The following is a 27,503-nucleotide window of genomic DNA, read 5'->3' on the forward strand; positions in this document are numbered from 1 at the left end:
TTTGTCACTAACTTATACTGTACAAGTACATGCTAGCAGTGAAATGTTGTCCGCAAATTGTGCTACAATCTAGCATAATATAGAGAGCATAGCATAGGGAATGAGCTTACAGCGAGAAACAATATTTAGAGATAGGAGGCACGAGGCGAGACACCATTATTTATAGTGTGTGACGGTAAAACACGCTCCCACACTGACAGGGGACGTACGGTATGCTGCTGAATGAATTGTTGAGAGGTTACTGTGTTTATTCTCAGTTCACTACCGTATCTGCCAAAGAGCCTGACGGAGACAAATGTGTGTGTGTGTGTGTGTGTGTGTGTGTGTGCGTGTGCGTGTGCGTGTGCGTGTGCGTGTGCGTGTGCGCGTGCGCGTGTGCGTGTGCGTGCGCGTGCGCGTGCGCGTGCGCGTGCGCGTGCGCGTGCGCGTGACAGACAGACAGACAGACAGACAGACAGACAGACAGACAGACAGACAGGGAGAAATTGCACAGAGAGTTGCCTCAGGCCCGCGGCATGAGCAAACCCAAAACATGGCTATTATGATTCAACCCAAAGCTCCTGCTGTCATGTATCTTTCATCAAGTTTAATACAGTGCCAGCCAGGTACTGTATAAAAGTACAATACTTTCTATTGTTGTTGTTGCGTTTTAATTATAAAGCTGCCCGGAGTTTGATTGTTCCAAACAGCATTGTTCTGTGGTGTGATGGTGATAACAGTGAAGTGTTTTGGAAAGAGGCTTTGATGAAATGCTGTTTGTCCTTGAAGGGCCACTGTCCCACTGCACTCTTAACAGGCATGTCGTCTCTGTCGGGTGGAAACCTTGTATGTCCAAAACCTTTCCTTATTTTCTCCGCCAGGCCGAAAGGCATGGCGAGAGAGTATGTTTTGCCCCCTGTCCGTCCGTCCGCGTGTCCGTCCGTCCGTCCGTCAGTCCGTCCGTCCGTCCGTCCGTCCGTCCGTGTGTGTGTCCGTCCTTCTGTCTGCGACCAGCTAATCTCCGCCACCGTTGACCCGGTCGCTGTGAAACTGCGCACACACACTCCCTGGATGCCACAGCAGAACCTCTGCCCCACATTTTTCAGATCAGCCTGTCATAGCGCCACCATGAGGCCGACTTTTGCTAAACACATTTTTTGATATTACTCCTACAGATTTTGTCCAAAAAACACGCAAATCGGTACAAACTATCTCCATAGCTATGTGATTTTCCAAATTCCATCCTGATTGGCTAAAATTGGCTTCCAAAGTTTGCAGGATTGGTTCATTTCGAACTAAATGCCTCAAATCATGAACGCAGCATGCGATTTTTCGTGAAATTTTCCACGCATATTCCCACTTGGCCCAGGAAGAAATACCACTTGAAAACGTTCAAATCAGCCTCATGATGGCGCTATAACAGGCCGATTCACGTTTTTAGCTATAACTGCACCGATCTGCGTGAAACTTTGCACGCACACTCCCTAGAGGCCAAGGAAAAACATGTGCCCTGCATTTTTCACATATGCCTTTTAGAGCGCCACCAGGAGGCTCAGTTTTGTAAAACAATTCTTTTGCTCTTACTCCTTCAGATTCTGTCCAAAAATCACGCAAATCGGTACACAGTATCTCTATAGTCATGTGATCAAGATGGATGTGTCCGATATTTCATATGCCATCCTACTTGGCTAACATTGGCTTCCAAAGTTTGCAGGATATGTCCGTTTTGAACAAAATTCCTCAAATCCTGAACGCAGTGTGCGATTTCCGTGAAATTTTGCACGCACATTCCCACTAGGCCAAGGAAGAAATGGCACCCTTTTCACATTGGCCTGTTATAGCACCACCAGCAGGTCTAATTTAGCAAACCACATTTTTGGAACAAAATGCCTCAAATCATGAATGCGGTGTCCGATTGCCGTGCAAGGCCTAAGAAGGAATGGCACCCCTTTCACATTGACCTATTATAGCGCCACCAGGAGGACACAATAATCTACCTGACCTGGCGGAGACCTGTGTTCCGAGGAGCACTTTTTCTAGTTTATTAGTTATTATTTTAGTAACATTTAAAAAAATAATGACAGGAACTTGCAGATCTGCTATTTTCACTACTTTTGTGCGACACTCTTTATCAGTGGTGGAAAGTAACTAAGTACGTAAAAGTACTGTACTTTACTTTACTGGAGTATTTCAAATTTCCAATACTTTTTACTTTTACTTCTACTCCACTACATCTCAGAGGCACATACTGTACTTTTTACTCCACTACAATTATTTGAAAACTTTAGTACTTTTACTCAAGTAAGCTTTGAATACCAGACTTTTACTTGGAACAGAGTATTTCTACATTGTGGTATTGATACTTTTACTTGAAAACATTTGACCATACCTCTTCCGCCACTGCTCTTTATGATGAAGCAGCCGGGCATTAAATTTACGAAAAAGAAAATTTGAAACATTGGAGATACAAGGTTTCTAGCCTGACAGCAACGATGTGCTCCCCTCGTCAGACCCCGTCAGCGTGGGCTGATTTGTTGAGTCTCCCCCTGGCTGAAGTGTAACCTGGGTGGGCTCCAACCCAGACAATAACAACCCTGTCTGGGATGTCCAGGGCACAGCACCTAAGAATATAACAAAGGGAAAATAAACTTCTATTGGACGGCAATAAAAGGCCTCTGATACCTTATACCGTATGAAAATATTATTGGTGGACAGCATTAATAAACTGTCCGTCATAAGCCCCTTGCAAGCATTTTTCTTGAATGTAGTTGTGCTTTTTTCTCTGCAGTGCTCTCATCACGAGGGACTGCTTGTGTGTGTGTGTGTGTGTGTGTGTGTGTGTGTGTGTGTGTGTGTGTGTGTGTGTGTGTGTGTGTGTGTGTGTGTGTGTGTGTGTGTGTGTGTGTGTGTGTGTGTGTGTGTGTGTGCGTGTTTGTGTGTGTACGTACTTGCAGGTACTGTACAGCAGTAGTTCCCAAACTTTATAGCTCTGGGACCCAAACTAGTGAAAATAGCAGATCTACAAGCTTGCTATTTTTGCGCTGCATTGCGAGCTGCGTTGTGAGATTGTGAATCTGCTATTTACACTACTTCTTAAACACTTTTTAAATGTATTTATTTGCTATTATTATTAGATTTCTTTATTTTATGAAAAAAAATTGAATTGTTTTTAATTGATGAAAAGTTTTGTTTAAACTTTTTAAAATCTATATTATTTTGTTATGTAGAAAACCAAAAAAAGGGGATATTTACTTGTGACCCATAACAATTGGTCCGCAACCCAAGCATGGGTCCCGATCCACTGTTTGTGAAACAGTGCTGTACAGTATGTGCTCCTGTGCATGCATGTGCACGTACTGTACTGTATGTACAGATCATTCAAGGTAATCTGTGTGTGTGTGTGCGTGTGTGCGCGTGTGTGTTTGTATTACTATACTTGTGAGGGTCAAATGTGCAATGTACTATGCATTATGCAAGTATAGTAAAATTCAAGAAATAGACCTTGTGAAGATATTTTTTGAAGAAAAGAAAGAAGTTTACAGTTATGCTTACAATAATTAGGAAAAGATTCAAGTTGCGGTTAGGGTTATGATTAGCTCTGTTGGGAACCTCACTCTTCTACACGATAGCTCTTAGATGAGGTTCCGCTGCGTAGGGTCCCATCCGGCAGAGGTTGCGTCCGGCAAAAGTCAGCGATTGTATCCAAAAACTAAAGGTAGTCCGAGACGCCTACAGATGTTTGCATAATAGTCGGAAAGTACAATTTAAACGACGGGTTGAAACAACCGTTTAAATCGCTTATTTAGTCAGCCTGTGCCATGTTTTCCCATTGCAGCCGAATCAGGAGCAGTACTGACACCTGTGGTCGGGGGTTCCCCGGAGTTGAATGGGCTTGAATGGGGTTATGATTGGACATTTTTAGAGGTTAGGTTTAAGGGTTGGGGTTGTTGAGTTACGCCTAGTCTATACTATACTGTCTTGCATCGGAAATAGACGATCTACAAACCCATGAGTAGATCACCTGTTTTCGGCTACATTATTATGGTAAAAATTGCACAAAAAAATAACACATTAATAAAATTGCCGTTCTGGAATGTGTATGTTCTCACCCAGTATGGTAATACACAACATGTGTGTGTGTGTGTGTGTGTGTGTGTGTGTTTCCCTGTACAGGCGTGGTGTGTTGCACCTCCATGAGAGCCGGGGCCTCCATGACCTGGGACCTCCCCGCTGGGAGCTCTCCCTGTGTCTGGTTGCTGTGGTCTTCATCCTCTACTTCAGCCTGTGGAAGGGAGTCAAGTCCTCAGGCAAGGTACTTTAAAATTGCAACTTTCCTGTTCTGTCCTCTGCGTAAGTGCTGACATTTTTACCCCTGAGCTAATGGAGCCTGTCTGCTTGCTCGGGGGAGAAATGTTATTTTAACTTTAGGTCATACTTTGTGTCAAACTAGAAACAGGGTCGTCTTAAAGGCTGTGTCCAACCTAGACACATGGAGCATGGAGACCAAATACAACCACCCCAATGTATAAGTTATATTGTATTAACATACTCTACCATACAGATTGAACAAAATAACATTTTATTCACCATAATTGGCAAAACACTAAGATTGTTATGATAATATTACATTAATATAAAAAGAAATCATGTAAGGATGCTCGGATGGCGCAGTGGTAAAGTGCCTCCCTACCACCGCATTGGTTGTGGGTTCGAATCCACCCGGGCTTTGACAAGTGTCTATATATAAGAACACAATTGCCCTGTGTTCGGGGGGGATGGAGGCCAATTATATTTATCCCTATGATGTAGGATATACGGTTACTCTTTTACAGTATACTAACAAGTAAGACGCGCGAACGCTGGAAGCGAACGCAGCTCGAACATATTGTGTATTTACGGACTTGTAATCCGTGTTATTTCACTGTGATGGGGAGAGAACATTGTGTGTGTGTGTGTGTGTGTGTGTGTGTGTGTGTGTGTGTGTGTGTGTGTGTGTGTGTGTGTGTGTGTGTGTGTGTGTGTGTGTGTGTGTGTGTGTGTGTGTGTGTGTGTGTGTGTGGTGTTGCATTTAAATCAGAGCTTCGCCGCGCCTCCTTCCGCGTTCGCAATTAACTGTGTCTGCGTGTGTGCGCACGTGTGTGTGTGTGTGTGTGTGTGTGTGTGTGTGTGTGTGTGTGTGTGTGTGTGTGTGTGTGTGTGTGTGTGTGTGTGTGTGTGTGTGTGTGTGTGTGTGTGTGTGTGTGTGTGTGTGTGTGTGTGTGTGTGTGTGTTCAGGTGGTGTACATCACAGCCACCATGCCATACGCGGTGCTGTTTGTGCTGCTGATCAGAGGAATAACCCTCCCTGGGGCAATGACCGGCATCAAGGCCTACCTCCATATCGACCTCAAGATGCTCAACAACCCCAAGGTCAGATATGGCCCGCCATATCACATGACAGCCATAGCATGAGCTGTTAGCGCTTTTCATAACATCGCCAGAGATTTAGATTTTCATTTCAAATATAAAATATCTGTCTGCCATCATTTAAAAGTAGTAAAACTTTGTTTTAACTTGGTGCTGTCAATAATTATGTAATAGTAGGCGCCACCGTTTCTCGGATGTGGAAATCTCATTTTGAATATTGCAGAAGAATTTAGAATGAATGTGTTATGTGTGCTGTGCGCCTTATTAACCACTTTAACCCTATATACTTAGTTGACCAAAGCCCCCCCCCCCCCATCTATACCAGGCCCTCTCCAAATTTCTTCGGTGGAAGAGAATAAGGGCACTAGGGTTCATTTGGTTAAAGGGATAGTTCACCCAAAAGATTACTTATTTTCTGTCAATTACACACCCCATGAAGCCTTGAATACGTGACGATTTTTTTGTTTTTAAGCCAATAATTTGATGACCAGCGGAAAGATGCTAATGTCTCCGGTAGGAGACTCAAAGTTGACACTTTGAGTCTCCTACCAGAGCCGCCGCCGATCATCAAATTATTGGCTTAGGAATGGGACAAAAACTAAAAAATCTCCATGAAATCAAGTCTCCATGGGGTGTGTAATCAATAGGAAAAAAGTCATTTTGGCAGGTGAACTATCCCTTTAAGCTATTGCTGTAGATCAGTATGTAAGCATTGATCTGAAATCAGAAGCAGTTAACCCTGTGATCCTGCCTTGTAGGTGTGGATCGAAGCTGCCACTCAGATCTTCTACTCGCTGGGGGCAGGATTCGGCGTGCTCATAGCATTTGCCAGCTACAACAAATTTGACAACAACTGCTACAGGTATGATATTCTGCTGTTAAATATCCGCTTTCACTGTCATTAAGAGCCCACAATAGGCCCTGTAGCAAAATGTAGCCTCGTGTTGTTATCAATACTGTCCCCCCTTTCCTATGTTAACGGGATTATGCTGCAGACAGAGGTGATGTTAATCAATCCAGCTGACCCCTCTGGGCCGGTGCCGGATATAGATAAGGATAAAGTCCAGGCAGGGTTGCCAGATACTAGCCCAGGGCTGTGGGTTGCCTGTTCTGTCTCCATACTCCTTTCCTTAAGAGAGAGCAGGCTTGGAGGTGGAGAGCTTCCCTAGTCTTCTCCACATCTGTTGGTTTGCAGGGCATCTGTAGCAGTCTGACCTATCCAGATGGATAAATATGTAACATTTAACAGTGGAAGACGTTTATTGGATTTTTCAAGCTTTCCAGATTAGGTCAGTGTGTTTGCTGGGGTTGTACAGGGGAGAAAGCAATTGTTCCTCTCCTCTCCTCTCCTCTCCTCTCCTCTCCTCTTCTCTCCTCTCCTCTCCTCTCCTCTCCTCTCCTCTCCTCTCCTCTCCTCTCCTCTCCTCTCCTCTCCTCTCCTCTCCTCCTCTCCTTTTTTTATGGCATGGCTCCTCAGAGCCAGCTAATCGTTTAGAAGATTGTCCGTCTGTCTGTAAGGCCAGATAAGGTAACGTGTTTATTGCCAGGGGAAGGTGATTTCAAAGAGTGTGGGCCACAACTGCGAAGGCTCGTTCACCCTTTAGCCTAGATTTTGGGGCAGTAAGAAGACCTGAGCGATCTCACATTGTTCATGGGTCAGCCCATGTAGTGTATTTATATGTGATTGTTTTTTCATAATTGCTAAAACACCAAACCCCATACTCTGAACCAAATGCTCAGTGGCCTACAGGAAATCCTCTTTTGTCAAAACCATGAACCCTGTTAAGGTAGCGAAACACATTTCGTAAATCGTATCCACTCTTTCTGCAAAACTCTCTCAATCGCTAAACACTTTTCACACTGTCATGTACATGTTGATACCAACAATGGATGCAAAAACTCTTAGAGGCAGAGGAGGAAGGAGGTTTTTATTTATTTTCAAGATTTATTTCTGATTCTGAGTGAGCAACAGGGTCATCAGCAGCCAGTGCATCCTTTCTATAGTATGGTGGTGGTTTGGGACAATGTCAGCTTTCACCATGCTGTCCACTTATGCCAGCGGTTCAACATCAAACAGTGATTCATAAATGTTTGCCCTCCGCGATACAGCCTTTTTCTCAACACAATAGACGCGTATTTCACTGTGTGTGTGTGGGGGGGGGGGGGGGGGGGGATTCAACGTGCTTTACACAGAACATCAAGCAAAGGAAACACAATTCTAAAATGACATTAGGATGCATAAAACAAAATAAGTAAAAATGTATAGATACAGTTACAGTGCAGAAGAGAAAAGTCGTAAAGAGAGAGAGGGGGGGGGGTCTATCGAAACCTACCAGGGACGAATACCGTAGGCCTAGAGACATACTGTAGGTGTGGATCTGGTCAAGGGACAAAATATTTAGTGTGATTTGAACGAAGTCCTCTGGCTGGACCAACGCAAAGACATGATGCTGAATGAATCTGTCATTGACTTGGATTTTGCAGTTGAACAATATTTTTGAGTGTACTGTCATGTGATTTTCATTTAGAGTTTTCATTGTTCTTTTTTTTTTAATGCAAGTGCTTAATATACAGGCATATCAGTATCAGTGCAAGTGCCGAATATACAGGCATATCAGTAAGTCTTGGGAAAAGCTTCAGGGAGTTTGATGTAGAAGTACACGCCCTGGACTTGACTTATCCCCCAATCCAACCGTAACGCTAAGCAGGGGACCATTTTTATTGACTTTTCGAATTACTGGGCCGGGGATTGAACCCAGACCTCCCAATCTCAGGGTGGAAACACAGTATGACAAGTTAACATATTTCCAGTTCACATATATGCTGCCAAGCTATGGGAAAATGAACTGGAACAGGAAACAGGTATGCCACCTTTTGGAAACCCGGGAATACAGTTATTCACAGAGCCTTTGGGAGCACTTTCACACTGAATGATGAGTTAGGTGAAATGAAACCTAACTCAGGCTGAGTGTCCAGCTATACCAAGTAGGAGAAAAAAACAACACACACCTCATTAAGCATTCAAGACAGTAAAATCAGCAATGCCTTGGCTGAAGATCAATGTGATACATACGTAAGTGAAAGTGTCAGTGCAGCAGCTGTTAAGTGTAATCATAGTCATATATACATTAACAGTCATATACATGAAGTGATAATGGCTGTATGACGGCCTATGTAGCTGTTACTGAAGACCTGAACTTCAGTCTTCAGACAACAATCACACTCATATTGTTCAGTCTCTCTGACTGTGTTAGAGATGGAAACCAGCAACTTCAAGCTTTAAAGTATGGGATTGTGTGTGTGTGTGTGTGTGTGTGTGTGTGTGTGTGTGTGTGTGTGTGTGTGCGCGTGTGCGTGTGCGTGTGCGTGTGCGTGTGTGTGTGTGTGTGTGTGTGTGTGTGTGTGTGTGCGCGTGTGCGTGTGTTCTCTTCCTGCAGGGATGCTCTGCTGACCAGCACGATAAACTGTGTGACCAGTTTCTTCTCAGGGTTTGCCATCTTCTCTGTACTGGGCTACATGGCTCAAAAACATGGTGTGAATATAGAGGACGTGGCAACCGAGGGTAAGTGTTAGTCTAACCTTAAGCCTATATGTAGGAGAAATCACATTACACAGATGCAAATACAACCATGAGTCCCAGCCACCACCACCTCACCCCAAGAACATGCAGAAGACTACAGTATAAGTTCTTATCAATTACAAAAGGTTAAAAACAGGGTTTAAAAAATGTATTGTTGACAGTAGTACGAGAAAAGGCCTTCCTAAATAGAAAGGTTTTTAGGCCTGTCTTAAAAGAGGCCAGGGTCTGCAGTGCCCTTAAATCGCTTGGGAGGCTGTTCCACAGGCATGACAGACAAACGTTACTTTTGATCCATTCAATTACATACAGTATTCCTCAAGTACTGTACACACACTAGCAAAGAGATCTAACAAACATATTAGCAACTAGTATCAGTTAAATAACTTTACACTTATGAAGGCAATGATTTTGGAGGTTCTTAGCTGAAGATAGTGCTGAAGGCAGTCAAGGCACCAAAACTTGCAGCAGATCCTGTCGTTTTTATTTCTCTCCATCTAGGTGGGATGGCTTTATCACTATTAATAATATTAATACAATAATAATAATAATAATAATATTATTATAAAAATGTATTTGTATATCACCTTTCAAAATAATGTTACAAAGTGCTTCACAAAATATTGAAATGACGCTGAGGGTTTCATTGTAAGTCATACAGTAATATGAGGAACTGCACCTGCGGTTATTAACATCTTTAACCCAGAAATCCCCAGAAAATGTATATACAGTGGACATGACCTTGCTGTCCTCAGTGGAAGCTATATGTGCATGAATGAATACAATAGAAGTACACACACCCAGACACAGCTGGTCTCCTGTCTGTGTAGTTATACATGTTACCATACACTCTAGGTATGGTAAAACAATGAGAGGTTAATAATGAGCAGCGCGTTGAAAAGATCAAACGCACAAGAAAGTGTTGACAGAATCGTCTCTACTGAGTCCAATGACTACGTTTACACTGCAGGGGAGACTGGCACTGATACAGACAATTGGCTTATTCTTCTTTCTCAATGATGATGTATTTCCACTTCCATTATCCCCCCCCCACACACTTTTTTTACAACTACAAGTGCAGCAACTCAATGGCCAAGAGGTGAAGTCAATTGTGTGTGTGTGTGTGTGTGTGTGTGTGTGTGTGTGTGTGTGTGTATGTGTATGTGTGTGTGTGTGTGTGTGTGTGTGTGTGTGTGTGTGTGTGTGTGTGTGTGCGTGCGTGCGTGCGTGTGTGGTGTGTGTGTTCCTCCGATGTTCCTGTTCCCCCAGGCCAAGGCTGTATATAAGATTGTATTCTCAGTCAACGTGTCTATTACTTTGTGCTCTCCCCTCCATTTGTCTGTATTTTTATCTCCCTTTCTACGTTTCAGCACAGTGTACAAAATGTCCTTTCCAGCAAGTGCATTAACCAATTTCAACCTGCCGTCCCTAGTTTGGGCATGTAATAATAAATAAATGTTTGTACGTTTTCTATTATAGAGGAAATAGTCAACCTACCAACTCACAACGTGTGTATAGGGCTTAAAGTGGAATTTCACTTTCAAAACTTCTGCAATGCCAGTCATTTTCACATCTACTCTGACTTTTGTGTGCACCTGACAGTTTTGATATTTTTACATTTTATAATTTGCTCAGACTCTCCTATATAAGCCCATTCAACTTCAACTCCATGTTATACTCATTGAAAACACACGTCCCTGCTTCTGGTGACTATTGTCCTTCTAATGAATGGTGAGACCTTCATTTATCGATTAGATATTTCATACATGGACTTCATGGATTTCATGCATAAAGGATTCCTTGATGCAACTTTACATTACAGAAAATATCAACAAAATGAAATAAAGGTCTGCCCATTCAGTAGAAGGACAACATCAGTCAACAAAAGCAGGGACATGTGTTTTCAATGAGTCTAACATGGAGTTTTAAGTTGAATGGGCTTATATAGGAGGGTGGCGTGTCAAATGAATATCAAATATCTAAATATTGAATCAAGCAACTTAAAACAATGTCTTGGGTGCACACAAAAGCCTTTTTGTATTATTAGTGGATATACTGTATGACTGAAATATGCCATTGTGGAGAGATAGCTTCACTTCGCCTTGGAACAATTTTGTGTTTTTGTGTGACAAAACAACCGCCTATAGCTGAAAAGTCCATGCTAAACGTTTCCTATTTTGTGCAGTGTTCTCCTTTCCCACCTAACATGTCTCTGTTATCTGTGTTCACGTCACTCCCAAAACCTGGTGGGATGAGGAGGTCAGAGGAAGGACAAGAACTCTGTTTTTGCTCCGACATCCTGGCTAACAATGTACTTTTTATACGTGTGTTTACATGTGGTGTTCAATAAGAAATACTGACGTGTATATACTGTATGTTTATAAAGTTATAAATGTATACACTATATGTCTGCGTTATGTTCTGATGTATATGCGCGCCTTTATGTGTGTGTGTGTGTGTGTGTGTGTGTGTGTGTGTAGGACCAGGACTGGTGTTTATCATCTACCCTGAAGCCATTTCCACGCTGCCAGGCTCTACGTTTTGGGCCATCGTGTTTTTCATCATGCTACTCACACTGGGCATAGACAGCTCGGTGAGTTCACACCAGCTGCCCGCAACAATGCACACTAATGCATTAGTATTACAGATATTATAAAATATATATATATAACAATTATAGCTTGCTCAGCCTCTCTCTGACCTCTTCTGGTAATAAAAAGAAAAACACAGATAAGGCTTCCGTGCACATAAAACAGAAACCAAGTTTCCATGTACCAAGTTCGAAAGATTTCCCATGCCAGCTTTGCTCTTGCACAATGCACTCCTAAAGGAAATAGTGGAAAGCAATGAGAACTGACACTTTCTGACACTGACAATTTCTCAGAAATACTGTATGCTTTGCTTTACATGGCATGTCAGTGATGACACTGCATGCATTTACTAGCTGCCAAAGAGCTTCTGCTTGCTTGCAGACAGACAGATGTGGCTTTTGACCACCGCACCGAGTGCTTTTCAAACAGCATCCTTGGGGACCTACATGACTAGTTTTCTTCTGGTATGTAATTGCATTCATCCAGTGTTGCGCGTCCGTGCCAGACCCTGATTAAACAGATACAGTGAAAATTGCCAGTTGTCTTGGTCCTGAGGACTGGAGTTAGGAATAGGAACCACTGTCCACTGACTCACCACCTCAGTTGACTTCTTTATGTCATAGAAAGACCTTAGGGCTTGTCCAGACTACAGGCAAATCCTATTTGATTCTCAAATACGATATGTATTCAGACATAGTCGACCGATCTGCATTGATTGCTGTGGTAACGGCGTAACGGCGTAGGCGTGAGTAATGCTTAACTTATACTCTGTCGTAGGACGGTGTCACTCACCACACATAGCAGATCTACAAGTAGATCTTTTATTTGAACTGTATTGTCACATCACAGGTGTAAAACAGTGGGTGAAATTTGTTTTTGTGCAAGCTCGTTTTGTTTTTGTTACATTTGTAACACTCGTTATAAATGTGTATAAGTATACATAACAACTTATAATAAAGACAATTTATAAATAACAAGGTTTATGGTAGTTATAATGTGCTGTTCTATTGAGCATAATAATGACTTATAACCAACACTTATAATACGTTATAAACGTTGTTTTAAGTTATGCTTAATTATAAGCATTTATAATGTTATAGCGCCTTATAAGCACATTATAATGCATTCTAGACCCGACCTTTAAGTAAAGTGTTAGTGGATACAGAGATGTGATGCTAACTTCTGTCTTTGTGGTGTGTGTATGTGTGTGTGTGTGTGTGTGTGTGTGTGTGTGTGTGTGTGTGTGTGTGTGTGTGTGTGTGTGTGTGTGTATGTGTGTATGTGTGTGCGTGTGCGTGTGTGCGTGTGCGTGTGCGCTTGTGCGTGCGTGTGCGTGTGTGTGTGTGTTCTAAACAAGATGGGCGGCATGGAGGCGGTGATCACAGGCCTTTCAGATGACTTTAAGATCCTAAAGAGGCACAGGAAGCTGTTCACCTTCGCGACGGCCTTCGGAACCTTCCTGGTCGCCCTCGTCTGCATCACTAATGTCAGTCTCTCTGGGCTTCTTCTCACTTCTCACTAAGTTTTCACTCATGTCATATCAGTCCTCTCAGGGTTTTTGGAAGTGATCTGGCAATAGTGTAGCTTGTGCACAACACATTTTAACTACTATATACATCTAAAAAAAATCATCTTTCACTATCTTTAAAATGTTCATGCTGTGGAGTGTCGCTTGGGGCCCGATCCAACTGGCATCTCCACCAAGGCGAGCAGAGGGCTGAGGAGAGGTTTCAGCACCAAAGACAGTGCAGAGCACTGGGGCAAGTGGTGGAAGGAAGGTATGTGCCTGTTTACATTCTCGATCAACTTGATACGATGACACCAGGGGTCTGATTGCCAGAGGGGTGACTGATCAGCCCAGAACTACAAATGTTTGCTGAACCTCTCCTCAGATGAAACTCACTCCCTTGGTGAATGGACGCTGGCTCGGGCGGCACCATAGGGCTTTGCATGGACTCAAAAGCTTGTTATTGAAATACTGCAATCCGGGAGAAATTTATGTTGATGTTTCCCCCTACCTACAGTACCTTTTGTTAATTTCCCCCCCAATAAAAGACAGTTATTTTGCAATCCAAGTGACTCTGTTGTTGGTTTTGGTCAGCACTCTTCACAAAATAGTGGAGAATATGGATAAGTGCTGATCATCACCAACCCGGGGGGAACATGGAACATGCTAATGCGCTCACGGCCCTATTAAAGAGCCAAGCTGATCTGCAAACTGCAGTACAAGAACTATGCAAAAGGTTTGAGAGAGATGTCAATGCCCCAAAAACACCAAGTGAGCTGCTTACTAAACTCACTAATCCCCACCTCACCTGATGAGTTAGTTGCATTATTAGAAAACTATCAAGTGAGCATTGAAATGTTAAAGGCTACTAAAGCTGACAGCTCCAGGGCTCCCATGGAAGAGAGAGCCATACGAGCCAGAAGGAGAGGATCCCAAACCAATGACCCAGGTGCTGCCAGCCAGAGCCCCGCTGCCCCAGGTCCGGGTTCCACGGGTGCCACATTAGTGGAGATGCTACATTTGTGCTCAGACAGACCACATCTCCTGGTCCTGTCCCGATATGGACGTCACGATGGCGTCTGCTGTCAGTTCTGAAGCGCCCCAGCCCAGCCTGTTCGTGACATCCTGCTGGGCTCATGAGGAGGTCCAAAAGGCAACACTGCCGGTGAAGGTGGAGAGCCAAGACACCTGTGCCCTGTTGGATTCAGGCAGCGCCATCACTCTGGTCCGGACAGACCTGGTGGACACAGTAAACGCCACAACAGTGCCGGTGACCTGTGTTCGTGGGGATGTGCACCGGTATTCAACCACACGCCTCCACATACAGACTCCGAAGGAAGATGCCCCTATCCAGGCTGGTGTGATTCCCCAGCTGCCTGTGCCCCTGCTCAACGGTACTGGACGGCAGGGAGGTGTCGAGAGACCCGACGGCCCAGACATGGACGAACCCGACGAGCGAGACGACGTCCCCTACCTGCCTGCCCAGCGTTCCCAGGTGACACAGAGGTTCCACAGAGTGAGAGCTCCGGGGGTGACGGTACCGGCAGTGAGGGAGGGAGGAGCGGCGCTGACGTTGACAGAGTGAGAACTCGGGGCCATGCAGAAGCGACTGACCAGTCCTCAGGGCCGTTCTCTGAATTTCCCCAGTTGGAAAACCATGAGTTCACGACACTGGGGAAGTTTGCCAGCGTCCAGCGTCCAGTGGTCCGACCCGAACCTGAAACAGGTGTCAGCTGTAGCTGGATAGCTGTGCGAGGGAGTGAGTTGTTGTTCACTCGGATGGGAGTGGCTGAAGATTTTTTTACGGACCAAGGCTGCTTTATGTCCCGGGTACTTGCTGCTATGTGTAAGTGGCTCAAGGTCAAAAGCTCAAAAGCTTGTTATTGAAATACCCCAATCCGGGAGGAATTAAACAAACCTACCGTTTGTTAAGTTTCCCCCCAATAAAAGACTGTTGTTTTGCAATCCAAGTGACTGCTGTCGGTTTTGGTCAGCACTCTTCACAATGCTAATTTATTGTTTCTAAAACCTAAAAAATCTAATGCTTTTCTACTCAATAACTAAGTCTATTTAAACTTTTTGTACTTTTAAAGTTACATTATATTCTATTTCATTATTTTGTACTTTTGAATGTTGCTGTTTCTACTAAACATAATTATTTTACAACTGTTTTCATCATGCCCACACAGTTTCCCCAGGAACTGCTTAGAGATGTAATTAAGTTTGTCCCCAATAATCTTACCCCATTCATTCATCTGTCTGAAACCTAACTTATGCACAGCTGTCTATTGTTATAGACAAAAACAACACGAACGGTAATCAAATGTTACAAAATATGTTTTGTTCTCTCTCATTTCTGGCCTATTCTAGAAGTCAATTATTTTATAATGTGAATTGGGTGCAATGTCAAAGGCAGTGTCTGGAGAAGAGCATAATGATTCTGCTGTGTTGAGAATGAGCAGAGTTGAAACTTACCACAGAATTCCCCAAAACTGTGGTTTGCAACATTATAAAACTGGACAGTCCACATCAAATGCCAAGCTGAGACCAAATGCAGTTTTCACAGCAACAACTCTCGTCATGTTAACCTACTTACTTCCTTGATGTGCAACCTTGCTTTGTTTATATTATACATATGTTGTATACTCTTATAAATGCACACATGCGCACACAACTTCAGATGACAGCTGTTGTTAGATTTGATGCATTTACAACAATTCTACGCATATTCGTTTAGGGTAAGTGATTTAAATCTGTTGTTGCCACTATAAGGTCAGATGGGTAGCGGTAAAAAAACTAAACAGAAAAAAGACCCACGCATCTCTAGGCTGTGTGTGCATTTGAGTGAGTGTATTTGTCTAGACAGAGAGGGGTAGGGGAGAGAGAAGATGTGTGTATGGGGGAGAGTGAGAGAGGCCACAACCTTTATTCCTATTGCTTCATTCAACTAATGGTATTTTCTTGAACGTACCACGCACACCGTGCGTGTGAGAGAGGGACAACCTGTTCATGCATAATGTTACAATGGCAGATTTGTATGAGCAACGTGTTTCGAAATTCAGTCTGAACTAGGTTAGAGTACCAATTCCCTTCCCATCACAAATTAGGATTCAATTGATGCTTTGTAACCAGAAAGCGGATGTCTCTTTTATCTCCTCTGTATAGTCACCCATTTATTCACATGGTATTGGTACCTGATTCATTACAGAGGTTTTCATTGTATGATTTTAGAGAGGTTACTCTAAGTTGCCCATTCAGAACGTTTCTTGTTTTGAGCTGAATAAATTACAGAGAATCCAAATGTATCCAACGTCATAGTTCCTCCACCAGCATGAGACTCAGATTGTCCAAAATTAAAGGTTGGTTATACAATAGTTTATTTAGCGAATGCAACGTCCTTACGCCAAGCAGTTTCCTCTTGGTCTGCTGTATGGAGGGTAACTAATCCTCCTTTCACTCTTTGGAGAGGACAAACGTCAATGATGTGCTCCATTGTTTGCTCCTCTCCACAAGCACACAGTGGGCTTGGGCTACTGCCCCATTTGTGAAGGCTGGCCAAGCAGGGGCCATGTCCAGTCCTGAATCTATTGAGCATAGACCACTGTCTCCTTGGGAGGTTGGTGGCAGGGACCTGTTGATTGGGGTCTGACACCAGGTGTCTGTTTGGGACCTCCTTGGACTCCCTATTCCTTTTCCTAAGCTGATTGGATGATGAAGTCAGCTGGTGGGGTGTTCTTCCAAATTGTTCTTCTAGATGGAAGCCGAGCAGTGGGTGGGTTGTAGATGTCTGCATGGAGAGTCTTTAACCGTATGAAGCATTCCTGTGTGTATGGGATGACCTGGACCAAACGGTATGAAAGGGCCAGTGCTTAGGTGCGCAGTGTGGAGGCTGCCGCCCCCCATTTTGCACCAGCGAGCTTGCAGAGCAGGTTATTTATGGACCGCAATCGCTTTTAGGTGTTCCTTGAAGGATAGGGTCCTGTCAAGGGTCACTTGAAGGTATAGGTTGGATTAGAGGCATACTTCAGCTTAAGTCCGCTATACAATAGTGTCAAGGGCAGACAGAATGGCCTCTTCACATATGTGAGACAGGTTGTTGGCCATTGAAATGTTTTATGTTTTATGTTTTATTGGTTTAGCCATTGTCGGCTTTGAACACAATTCTGAATGTTAATTTAGCGACAATGTACAATGGATACTGTATAAATGGACCTGTGTCCATTTATACAGTATGCTCTTGGATATTTTAGTATTTATTTTGTTACTGATTCAACACTGTTGTTTTAAATGTGCTCTATAAATAAAGTGGATTTGATTGGATTGCTTTAATTTTATGTCCAGTGCAAAAATCTTGCTGGACTAACATGTCAACATTGCAAATAACATCTTTGCATTTTGTAATATCTCACAGGAAACCCTTTATACTTTGTGTATACTAATGTGGTTAATATCACACTTTCAAATGCTTTTTTGAACACTTTCTCCCTCTCTTTGACCTTCTCCTCTTTAACTATTTTTTATCTCTGTATCTCCCCTTCTCTATCACTCCGTGCAGGGTGGTATCTATGTACTGACTCTGCTAGACAACTATGCAGCGGGTACATCCATACTGTTTGGCGTGTTGATTGAGGCCATTGGAGTATCCTGGTTTTACGGTAAGAAATTCCACTCTACAGCATATGAAGCAAAAGCAACAAAAAAACAAACATTTGACCATTACAGACCACAGAGATGTGGGTTGTCACTTAATGGGGGTGTGACCCGCATCCATCTGTCTAAAGTAATGGAGCAATGTAACATGCAGTGGTGGAAAGTAACTAAGTACATTTACTTAAGTACTGTACTTCAGTCAAATGTTTGATGAGGTATTTGTACTTTACTTGAGTATTTCCAATTTCCAATACTTTTACTTCTACTCCACTACATCTCAGAGGCAAATATTGTACTTTTACTCCACTACAATTATTTGAAAACTTTAGTTACTAGTTACTTTTCAGATATAAATTATGATATTATGAAACATACATTAACTACTTTAGCTCTATTTTATACATAGGCTATTTGAAAATAGCCGATCTACAAGCTCACAACGCGTCGCGACGCGTTGTGAGCTTGTAGATCTGCTATTTTCAAACATTATAGCACTTTTACTTTTGGTACTTTTGTAGATTTTGATGCCAATACTTTTGTACTTTTACTTAAGTAAATGTTTAATTCTGGACTTTTACTTGTAGCAAAGTATTTCTATATTGCATTATTGATACTTTTACTTAAGTATAACATTTGAGTACTTTTTCCACCACTGGTAACATGTACCATTAAGAGTCATGTCAGATGTCATGCATAACATATGAACTGCATTTCGCCTCAACTCCAAGGTTTGTTAAATCTCCAAGAGATATTTCAGAACTAGTTCATACTTTGATCGTTTGTTTTGATCTGAACCCCAAATCACTGTGCTATAATAAGTCTACATTGAAGCCTTGCAAATTGAAACCTACAGTATACTGTATGTAGTTCAATATTCGTATACATACACACCTACACATCTAAGTATATCCACATACACGCATAATGGAACATAATGGAAATAGACCACAGAGACATAAAGATACAGTAATGCACGGGTGAACGACAGGTTTTCCCACCACCATGGAGAGTGGTTCCATGCATCTGCATGCATCTCCAACAAACACAATTGACCGTGTTGTCAGGTGGGAAGCCGGCAAGGGAGGGTGATCTCTGCTGCTGCATTAGCGACTCCTACAGGTTGCTCCTCTCTGTTCAGCAGGGAGCAGAACTGGGAGGGATTGAGTTTTGGGAAAAAACTCAATACAAAAATTGTAAAAGAACTGGGAGGGATGGCATGTTCCTCAGCACGCGTTATGCCCTCCCGATGACACTCCCCATGTGGAAAGAAGCAGCTGGCAACTCCTCTGTGTGTGTGTGTGTGTGTGTGTGTGTGTGTGTGTGTGTGCGTGTGTGTGTGTGTGTGCGTGTGGGTCTATGACCTCTCCAGGCGTGGATCGCTTCAGTGAGGATATCGAGCGCATGATGGGATTCAAGCCAGGACTCTACTGGAGGCTCTGCTGGAAATTTGTCAGCCCGGCGTTTCTGCTGGTGAGTGAGCGTGACACTCTACTGCATCCTACATGAACACTCACATTTTAGCCACATAGCAGATTCTCTATTTCAGAGTGAACGCTTTGGGTGAGTAGTTGGCCGAAAAGTAGGCGACATTGCAAGAGACGTCATTAATGAATGGACAGAATCGGATTCTCAGGTTCCTAGAAATATTGTGTTTAAGTAAAGTAAGTAACTTGCGAAGCAACGTTGAAGAAGTCTCACTATACACCGAAACGCGTACATATGCTGTCCGTGCCAAGAAAAATAATAATAAACTAAAGGTCATTAAGTGAGTGCTGGTGATCTTTTTTGCTTTAAGTTTAAGGGAAAGAAAAGAGGACATTTTTTGAAGAGATTAGGAAGAGAGTAAAGTGTTGTTATTAGGAGACACATTGTCCTGCATGCTGCTGATATCAGACTGTACTTTTTAACATATCAGTGTACACTGTACATACTGATATGGTCGCTGTCAGGCGCAAACCTTGAATGTCCAAAGCTGCCGTAGGTTCACCTCCCGGCCAGTCCATGTCCCTGAGCAAGACACTTAACCCCTTACTGCTTCTCCCTGAGCTCTCATCAGGACCATCTGAGCAGCCATCAGCTGGGTGAAGCTCAAATCGAATTTCACCCACAGGAAGTGGATATGGTCCACCAAAAATAAAAATGTATGGTCATGTCACCCCTTTATAAGGATTAACATCACATCTTGAATGAAGTTTAAATGTATTTTTGAATGCCTTTCATCGTTAAACTTACTGTAAACCACACTTTTTCTAAAGTGTGTGCACTGCAACACAAGATGAATCCCTACATTTAAAATGGTCTGTTGAGGAGTTTGCGTAATTTAGTCAATAATTGAATTCAGCTGCAACACTTAAGAGGCATTTAACCCATTTTGCATTTGAACCGTATTTTTTCCCCTGCTTTCATCGTAGTTAATTCCCCAAGATATAATTTCACTCCAGTCTGTAGTTGATTAAATGTAAGCGTATCATGAGAAAGATTTCAATCCTCATTAGCGCTCAGTAACCAAGCCAAGTGAAGTAGTACAAGGCCAGGATGGCGCTACACAACACTTTGGCCTTATCAAGGTTGACATTTTGTATGGACAACACTGTGGCCTTTGGTATTCAGTTGGGGAGCAAAGAGAGAGACCCTGACCTCTCTATGATACATAACCGCTAATGACGTTTCCCGTTCGTCCTGCTCTCGGGGGACAGAGGTGGACAGAGTTCAGTCGTGGATTCCGTCTGCAACGGGTGAATGGGGTTAATAAGAGGGGAAAACATAGTTATTACAGTATATGCAGACCCCAGAGGGTAACTGTGCCCTCTGCCAAAAGCGTGTTCAGCTCAACTCAACTCAATTCAGTTTCATTAATAATGTTTTTCAGATGAATTACCTAAGAAGCTGGACAGAGAAGTATTTATGATGAAAGGGATGTTTGGTCTTTCTGTCTCGCTCTCTGAGTCTGGCTCTGGTTCTGTTGTCTCCACTGTCACTGCCATTTTCCTATTATCGTTTACTAAGAGCGTAACATTGTTTGGCCACAGTGCAATACTGTAGTACATCCAATGTCGTTTATCTTTCTGCCTGTGTTGTGTTGACCCCAATAGTAGAATAAGCATAACATATGTCAATTGACAACCTTTCAAGCAACCAATGCTTGCATGAGCTAACTTTCTTTGTCAGTAATTAATTATGCCATTAATAATGATTGGAATGCATTTGTCAAATAAATTAAGACATAGTGATTGGAAACATAACATTCATGTTTTTTTGTGTCATTTATAACTTTTGCTTAAAATTGACTTGATAATTCTATGTGAACCTAAGTGACCTTCCTCTCTTCTCTCTTCCAGTTTGTGGTGATAGCAAGTATAGTGACATCTACACACCTGAGTTATGATGAGTACGTATTTCCCTCATGGGCCAACTTAGTGGGCTGGGGTATAGCCATGTCGTCTATGATGTTTGTCCCCGGCTATGCCATCTACAAGTTCCTCTCCATGCCCGGAAATTTTAAACAGGTTAGTATCACCTATCATGCTTTTTTCACCTTTGTTTCAAATGTAGCAGCACAACTCGGAGACAACATCTCTTTTACTGTCTATATTATGATTAGGGTCATCGAAATAATGCATAGCCTGGCAAGTACAAGAGGCAAGTACAAGAGATGTATAAACAGTATAATGATCACATAGAATGGCATAATAAAAATTAATCTTCCGCTCCTACAATAACTTTGCCTTCCTCCTTTAAACAATGGTATTGTTTACTTTGTAATTAATGTGGTCTGCACAAGATTCTTTGTCGTGCAGGACCATTGCAGGACATATACAAACCATATTACCCCACATACAGTATGTTGTTTACACACACACACACACACACACACACACACACACACACACACACACACACACACACACACACACACACACACACACACACACACACACACACACACACACACACACACACACACACACACACACACACACACACACACACACACTATATCATGTACAGTATACAATCATGCAGCAGGCCATACAATGGTACAATGGTATTAGCTATAGTGGGGAGGGAGCTGTATAGTATGTGCTGTTTCTAACAATTCTTTATATAAATGTACTCTTTTTTTCTCCTGGCGCTGCAAAGAACACTTAGATGCAAAATGATGGCTTCAAAGCAGAGCTGAACGATTCTAATCATCAAAGCTATCATCATAAGAGCTATTTCGATCCCTCAACAGTCGAGCCAGGCTCAAATTGACACTACCGTATGCTGCAGTTTCCCCTCAACACGCTGGCATTTCCCATGGCGTATCAAGGCTCTCACAGGCCCTTTATGGATAACTTTATCCATAGGGGGAAACAGGGCTGAAATAATGTGATCTACACTGTAAATCCTGAACTTCATCTAACTCAAATGGAACCAAATAGACCCAAACATTTTAAGTTCGGGATTCCATTCAGGAGAGAGAACCAAGCAATGACCATTATCAGCTTCAATTTTGTAGTCTTCCAGTTCCAATTTTGTCTGCTCATGTCTCATACCTTCCAATTCTACTGGTACATCCTGTAACCTGTATGAGGTCTCTCTCCTGTTTGGTTGAAATTGGTATCATGACCTGAAAATGTCTTTTCTGAGTTAGAGAGACGGGGGAGACCCCTGTTACTGAACAAACAGTCTATAGCAATGATTGCTATCACAAAATAGAGCTATTTAAGTAAAAGTGCATTCTTAAAATAGCATGTACTTAAAACGTATAAAAAACCCATTATGTTAAACTTCCACACACGCACAGTAACTAGATTAAGGGACCACAGCAGTTGTGGGACTTGCACCAAGTGGAATTGGGCCGACAGTCAGAATGGGCTAATCTCTGACAGCCATCAGCGCTTGTACGCAGTTGGATGCCACACGTTCAGCCGAGCATCAAACATCCAGATAAATATTTAATGGTTTTTGGAGGTACATGGACTGTGACAGAGAGATTTAAAGAGCTTGTGTAGTTTATTTAAACCCTGATGATATGATCTGTGTGTCAGAAGAGAAGAGCTGGGAATGACGCCATGTGATGTTCTGTTCTGTTCTGTTTGTTGTTTTGTTGTTGTTGCAGAGGTTAGCCTATTGCATCACACCTGAACATGAATACCATTTGGTGGCAGAGGGCAACATCCGGCAGTTCACAGTAAGCCCTTCTTCTGTACTTGGAACAAGTCTTGAGCATCTTCAGTTGTTTGTGTTGAATAATACACAACATGAATAATCTTTATCTTTATACAACAATTATAAAGATAATGTTATACACATTATCACTATGAACATGTCTAAATATTTACATGTATGAAATAGAAACAACACATTTGTTTAATAAGTTATGTATCACTTATGACACACTAATCTTATTTTTAGCTATCTAATTATCATATTGGGGTTCTAGATATTCAGAAATATATCACATTATAATATTAATATGTTTTGTTGTTGTGGGGGAAAAAACTTATATTTTGATAGCCACTTTGTCTTATTAAAATCCACCTGATCAGCATTCATATACTATTAACATCTCTGGTGTGATTGTTCCTTGCTCTCAATTTACTGTCTATCTACACTGCCCTACTGTATGAAAGTATCAGTCATGCAAAAAGAAAATCTTGAAGTAAATCTTGGAAAGAAGAAAAAAAGAAAGAAAGAAACCCCAAAACATGGTTTTATTTAAAAAGAAAGAAAATAAATCCCCAAATGAAGGACTTATGACAGATTAAAATTGAATCAACTAGATATAAGACAGACCTAATATTCCATTTGTTTGTTTGTCTTCCAGCTAAAGCACTGGTTAACCATCTGACAGCAGACATCAAGAATTCGTCCTCATATCTTCAGACCTGGTGTGTTGGAGTTGTGTTCTTGCCAAAATATATTTTCTTGCTTTCCAAGCCTCCATTGACTTATCTATGACTTTTCTTTGAAACTCAGTTTGTTTCCATGCACTTTTATTTCAACTGCATACTTTTTTATATTGTGAAAAGTTTTGCACAGTTTCTTGTGGAGTCCATGTGTTGAATACTGGTGCAATCCCTTTTTCCCTCCCTTATGTACATATTCACACATCTTTTACAATCATTTTGTGTAAGCTGTGATTTTATTATTGTCAGAATGGGCTACTAAAAAAGAAAAACAAATGGACCAAATTTTAATTCCCTGCATGGGCTATTACTTAGGGAATTTGAGCCCTTTTCATTTCTGACTTTGAACCTTTGATAATTTAGAATGAATGAACAATAGTTTTTTTCTTGTCCCTGTATTTCTGTGTACAGCAAATGTACACGTTAATGTCTGTCAATGTTGGGAGAAAACTTTTTCTTGGTGTTCTGTTGGCCGAGCGGCTCAACTGTGTCAGTGCCTTATCAAGCTAGACACTCCATGTTTCACACAGTCTGCAATAGGAGGACAGAATAGAAAAACCCCATTACGCCTAATTTATGCTCCGTCGCTCGACGCATCGTCCCACGCTGAAAATGCCGTACCCACAAGCTCATCGTGTGTCGCATGCGCCACACATTGTGAGCTTGTGGGTCGGATATCTTTGTCACTCGACGGCGTTGTGCAACGAAGCGTGAGTCAGGCTTTATTACTCAGGAACCAAACTGATATGAATCACAGCTTGTCTGTTAGGCTTAAAGCCGTCTTTATACTTTGTCGTACGACCGCGTTGCTCAACGAAAACAACATGTTTTCATTTTAGTTTTTTTTTTGCCAGGCAACACAGTCTTACAACAAAGTGTAAAACTAGGCGTTAGATACTGTTTGACACCTTCAGTGACCTTGAGTCCTTTAACCACTTAAACCCTATGTGGTTGAGCGGTAGTCCCTCAGGGCTCTCTATACTAGTGGCTTTTCTGTTTTCTGTTATTGTGGGGAAAGCTTCCGGCTGAAAATAGCCGGTCGACAAGCTTGTAGCAGAGCAGAGCTTGTCGATCTGCCATTTTCCTGCGAAAGCCTTCCCCACGACAAGTATGCTGGGGAATTAAGTGGTTAATCGTCCCCGGTCTAGTGCATCAAGATCAAGCTCCGTAGCATCTGAAAACTGGCTTGATATTATTAAGCCTTTGTGTCACTTTATGTTACAGAAAAGGGAAAAAAGAAAAAATGCATGTTGAAATGGGCTGGGTGTACCAGTCAGTCTTCTCTTTATAATAAGTCAAGAAGAACATTTCATAAATATAATTTCACCTCATAATGGTTTGCTAAGTCATTTTCTCAAACTGAGATTCAAGCCTGGTGTAGTTGTATTGTCTTTTGTATATTTTTGTTTTGTTATACTACAAAACCTGTGTTTTGTTCACACTGCAGTATAGCAGTGGTTCTCAATGTGCAGTTCTGGGGACACCCTGGCGGTCCCTGAGGGGGTTCCACTTCCGGGGGGTCCCCAGCCAAATTGGTAGTTTGGAACCAAAAGGAACTCTGAGAGTGTACAAATGCAAGCAATTTGGTAACATTTTTAACACTGAGGATTGCACCGTGAAGATTGGGATCCAGGTAAAACAATTAATTGAATGGGGGGTCTGTGGCCTAATGCATATCAAACTGAGGATCCTTGCAATTAAAAATAGGTTGAGAACCATTGCAGCATAGCTGCCAAGCTCCATTATAGTTTCCAAGGACAAAACAAAGGTAATTTTCAGCGTTTTGTGGTCAGTAAAGAATGTGCCTGCTTACCCAGTAGACTGAAGCTGGATAACCCAGCCAATCAAAATGACAATAACTGTTACACAATGTGTGTGTGTGTGTGTGTGTGTGTGTGTGTGTGTGTGTGTGTGTGTGTGTGTGTGTGTGTGTGTGTGTGTGTGTGTGTGTGTGTGTGTGTGTGTGTTTTGTTTTCCAAAGCGTTGTTGTATGGTAAACGCTAGTGAGGAATATCCTTCCAAAGAGTATATGTGTGTGTGTGACGGGGGTTGTTGAGTACTCCTTGTGTCATTGTTGTGTATACGGGAGGGATTTCAAATGTCTCTTCTGTCGTACATTATATTTGGTTATGACTCCATTTTGTCTTTATTTTTTTGGAGCATATTGTCACCGTCGGGCAGAAACCTTGTACCTCCATACTTCAACTTTGTATGTTTTTTTTGTCAATTAATGGCCTACTTCATCATACTTCAGTGTCACACAAAATTAGCTAAAATATTATTATTATATTTTTGAAATAGAATCCTGAAAAATAACATTTCGTGGACATATGAGGTTTCAACCCGACAGCAACGATACATTATTAAGTTACCTTGAAGGATCTACAGTACCATCATCAAGTGCCAAACAAAATGTTCACACAACCTACAATTTCCATTCTGTTCTGTTCTGTTCATTCATATTTCTCTGGACTGAATTGAAGTTTGAACCTGTTAATAAATATCACCCTACTGGCAGGAAGAAGAGAACCACACATAGAAAAGATCATTCAAATGTATGCGGAAAGAAAAAAATATAAATATATATTCTTTTGTTTATGTGTGTGTGTATATATATATATATATATATATATATATATATATATATATATATATATATATATATATATATATATATATATATATATATATATATATATATATATATATATATATACATACACATAAACATATAATGTAATCTTGTATTTATCAAATTGTTTATAACAAAACGTGAATGTAAAGTATTTTAAACGTAAACGTCCACTGTTACAACATGGTGTTCAATGTATGAATAAACTAAGATAAACTATGTAGAGATGTTGTTCTTCAGTGTAAAACCCCAGGCTACTTTGCCGCACACAAATGTAGACGGCCGCGGTTTTTCCTGAACTATGTTTACAGAAATACTGTGTACAATACCAATGTCCTGTTGAAACGTGAGTGACAGCTAACTATGAAGAAGTCTGAATAATTACACTATGATAAATAAAGAGTTTCTTCTTACACACACCTGCTGATGTGCTGTGGTTCATTCATGATTGTCAGATAACAGCTTACACGCTAGGCAAGGCAAAGCCGTTTTACTTGTATAGCACATTTAAATAAGGAAATTCAATGTGCTTTACACAGAACATCAAGCAAGGAAACACAATTATAAAAATGACGTTAGGATGTATAAAACAAAAGAAGTAAAAAATTAATAGATACAGTTACAGTGCAGAAGAGAAAGGAAAAGAGAAAACAAAAGATAACTCAATCAAAGGGAGCGGCAACCAAAAAGTTCATTAGTTTTAAAAGAAATAAGAGTGGCAGCAGACCTGCAGTTTTCTGGGAGATTGTTCCAGATATGTGGTTCATAAAAACGAAATAATAATAATAATAATAATAATAATAATAATAATGGATTTTATTTATAACGCACTTTACATTTGTGCTTACAGAAGGCAATTGCATAAAAACAGAAACATCGCACCAATAAAAGAAGACAACAACTAAGAAACTGAAACAAAACAATTAAAACATGGGGGCGTAAAGACTAGAGGTAAAACCAGCAAAAGGTCTTTAATCCTCTCTTAAAGCAGTCGACCGACTGTGGTGCTCTCAGGTGGACAGGGAGGGCGTTCCACAGTTCGGGGGCGACCGAGCAGAAAGCCCGGTCGCCCATGGTGCGTAGATTGGCCTTGCGGGTGTTGAGGAGGTTGGTGTTTGAAGAGCGGAGGTTGCGGGTCGAGGCTTGTAGGGAGACTAGGTCCTTGAGGTATGAGGGAGCGTTGCCGTGGATGCACTGATGTGTCAACAGGGATATTTTGTATTGGGTCCGGAAAGCAACGGGAAGCCAGTGGAGTACTGCTTCCCCA

General features: G+C 41.8%; 1 protein-coding gene across 1 annotated transcript in view; it reads left to right on the forward strand.

The window, feature by feature from the left end:
* The window catches only part of slc6a2 (solute carrier family 6 member 2), a 48,861-nt gene extending 22,206 nt beyond the window's left edge, over window positions 1-26,655 (forward strand). Inside the window, exons 5-15 of the mRNA XM_080438717.1 lie at window positions 4,153-4,291; window positions 5,254-5,388; window positions 6,144-6,247; window positions 8,823-8,947; window positions 11,443-11,555; window positions 12,911-13,039; window positions 17,616-17,715; window positions 19,080-19,180; window positions 21,049-21,216; window positions 22,815-22,886; window positions 23,523-26,655. Coding sequence (XP_080294843.1) covers window positions 4,153-4,291; window positions 5,254-5,388; window positions 6,144-6,247; window positions 8,823-8,947; window positions 11,443-11,555; window positions 12,911-13,039; window positions 17,616-17,715; window positions 19,080-19,180; window positions 21,049-21,216; window positions 22,815-22,886; window positions 23,523-23,546 — 1,210 coding nt within the window. The 3' untranslated portion in view covers window positions 23,547-26,655. The remainder of the gene's footprint in view (window positions 1-4,152; window positions 4,292-5,253; window positions 5,389-6,143; window positions 6,248-8,822; window positions 8,948-11,442; window positions 11,556-12,910; window positions 13,040-17,615; window positions 17,716-19,079; window positions 19,181-21,048; window positions 21,217-22,814; window positions 22,887-23,522) is intronic.
* Window positions 26,656-27,503: the final 848 nt, after the last annotated feature.

The sequence above is a fragment of the Gymnoscopelus braueri genome (assembly GCF_963280865.1).
Source record: "Gymnoscopelus braueri genome assembly, chromosome: 1".
NCBI lineage: Eukaryota > Metazoa > Chordata > Actinopteri > Myctophiformes > Myctophidae > Gymnoscopelus > Gymnoscopelus braueri.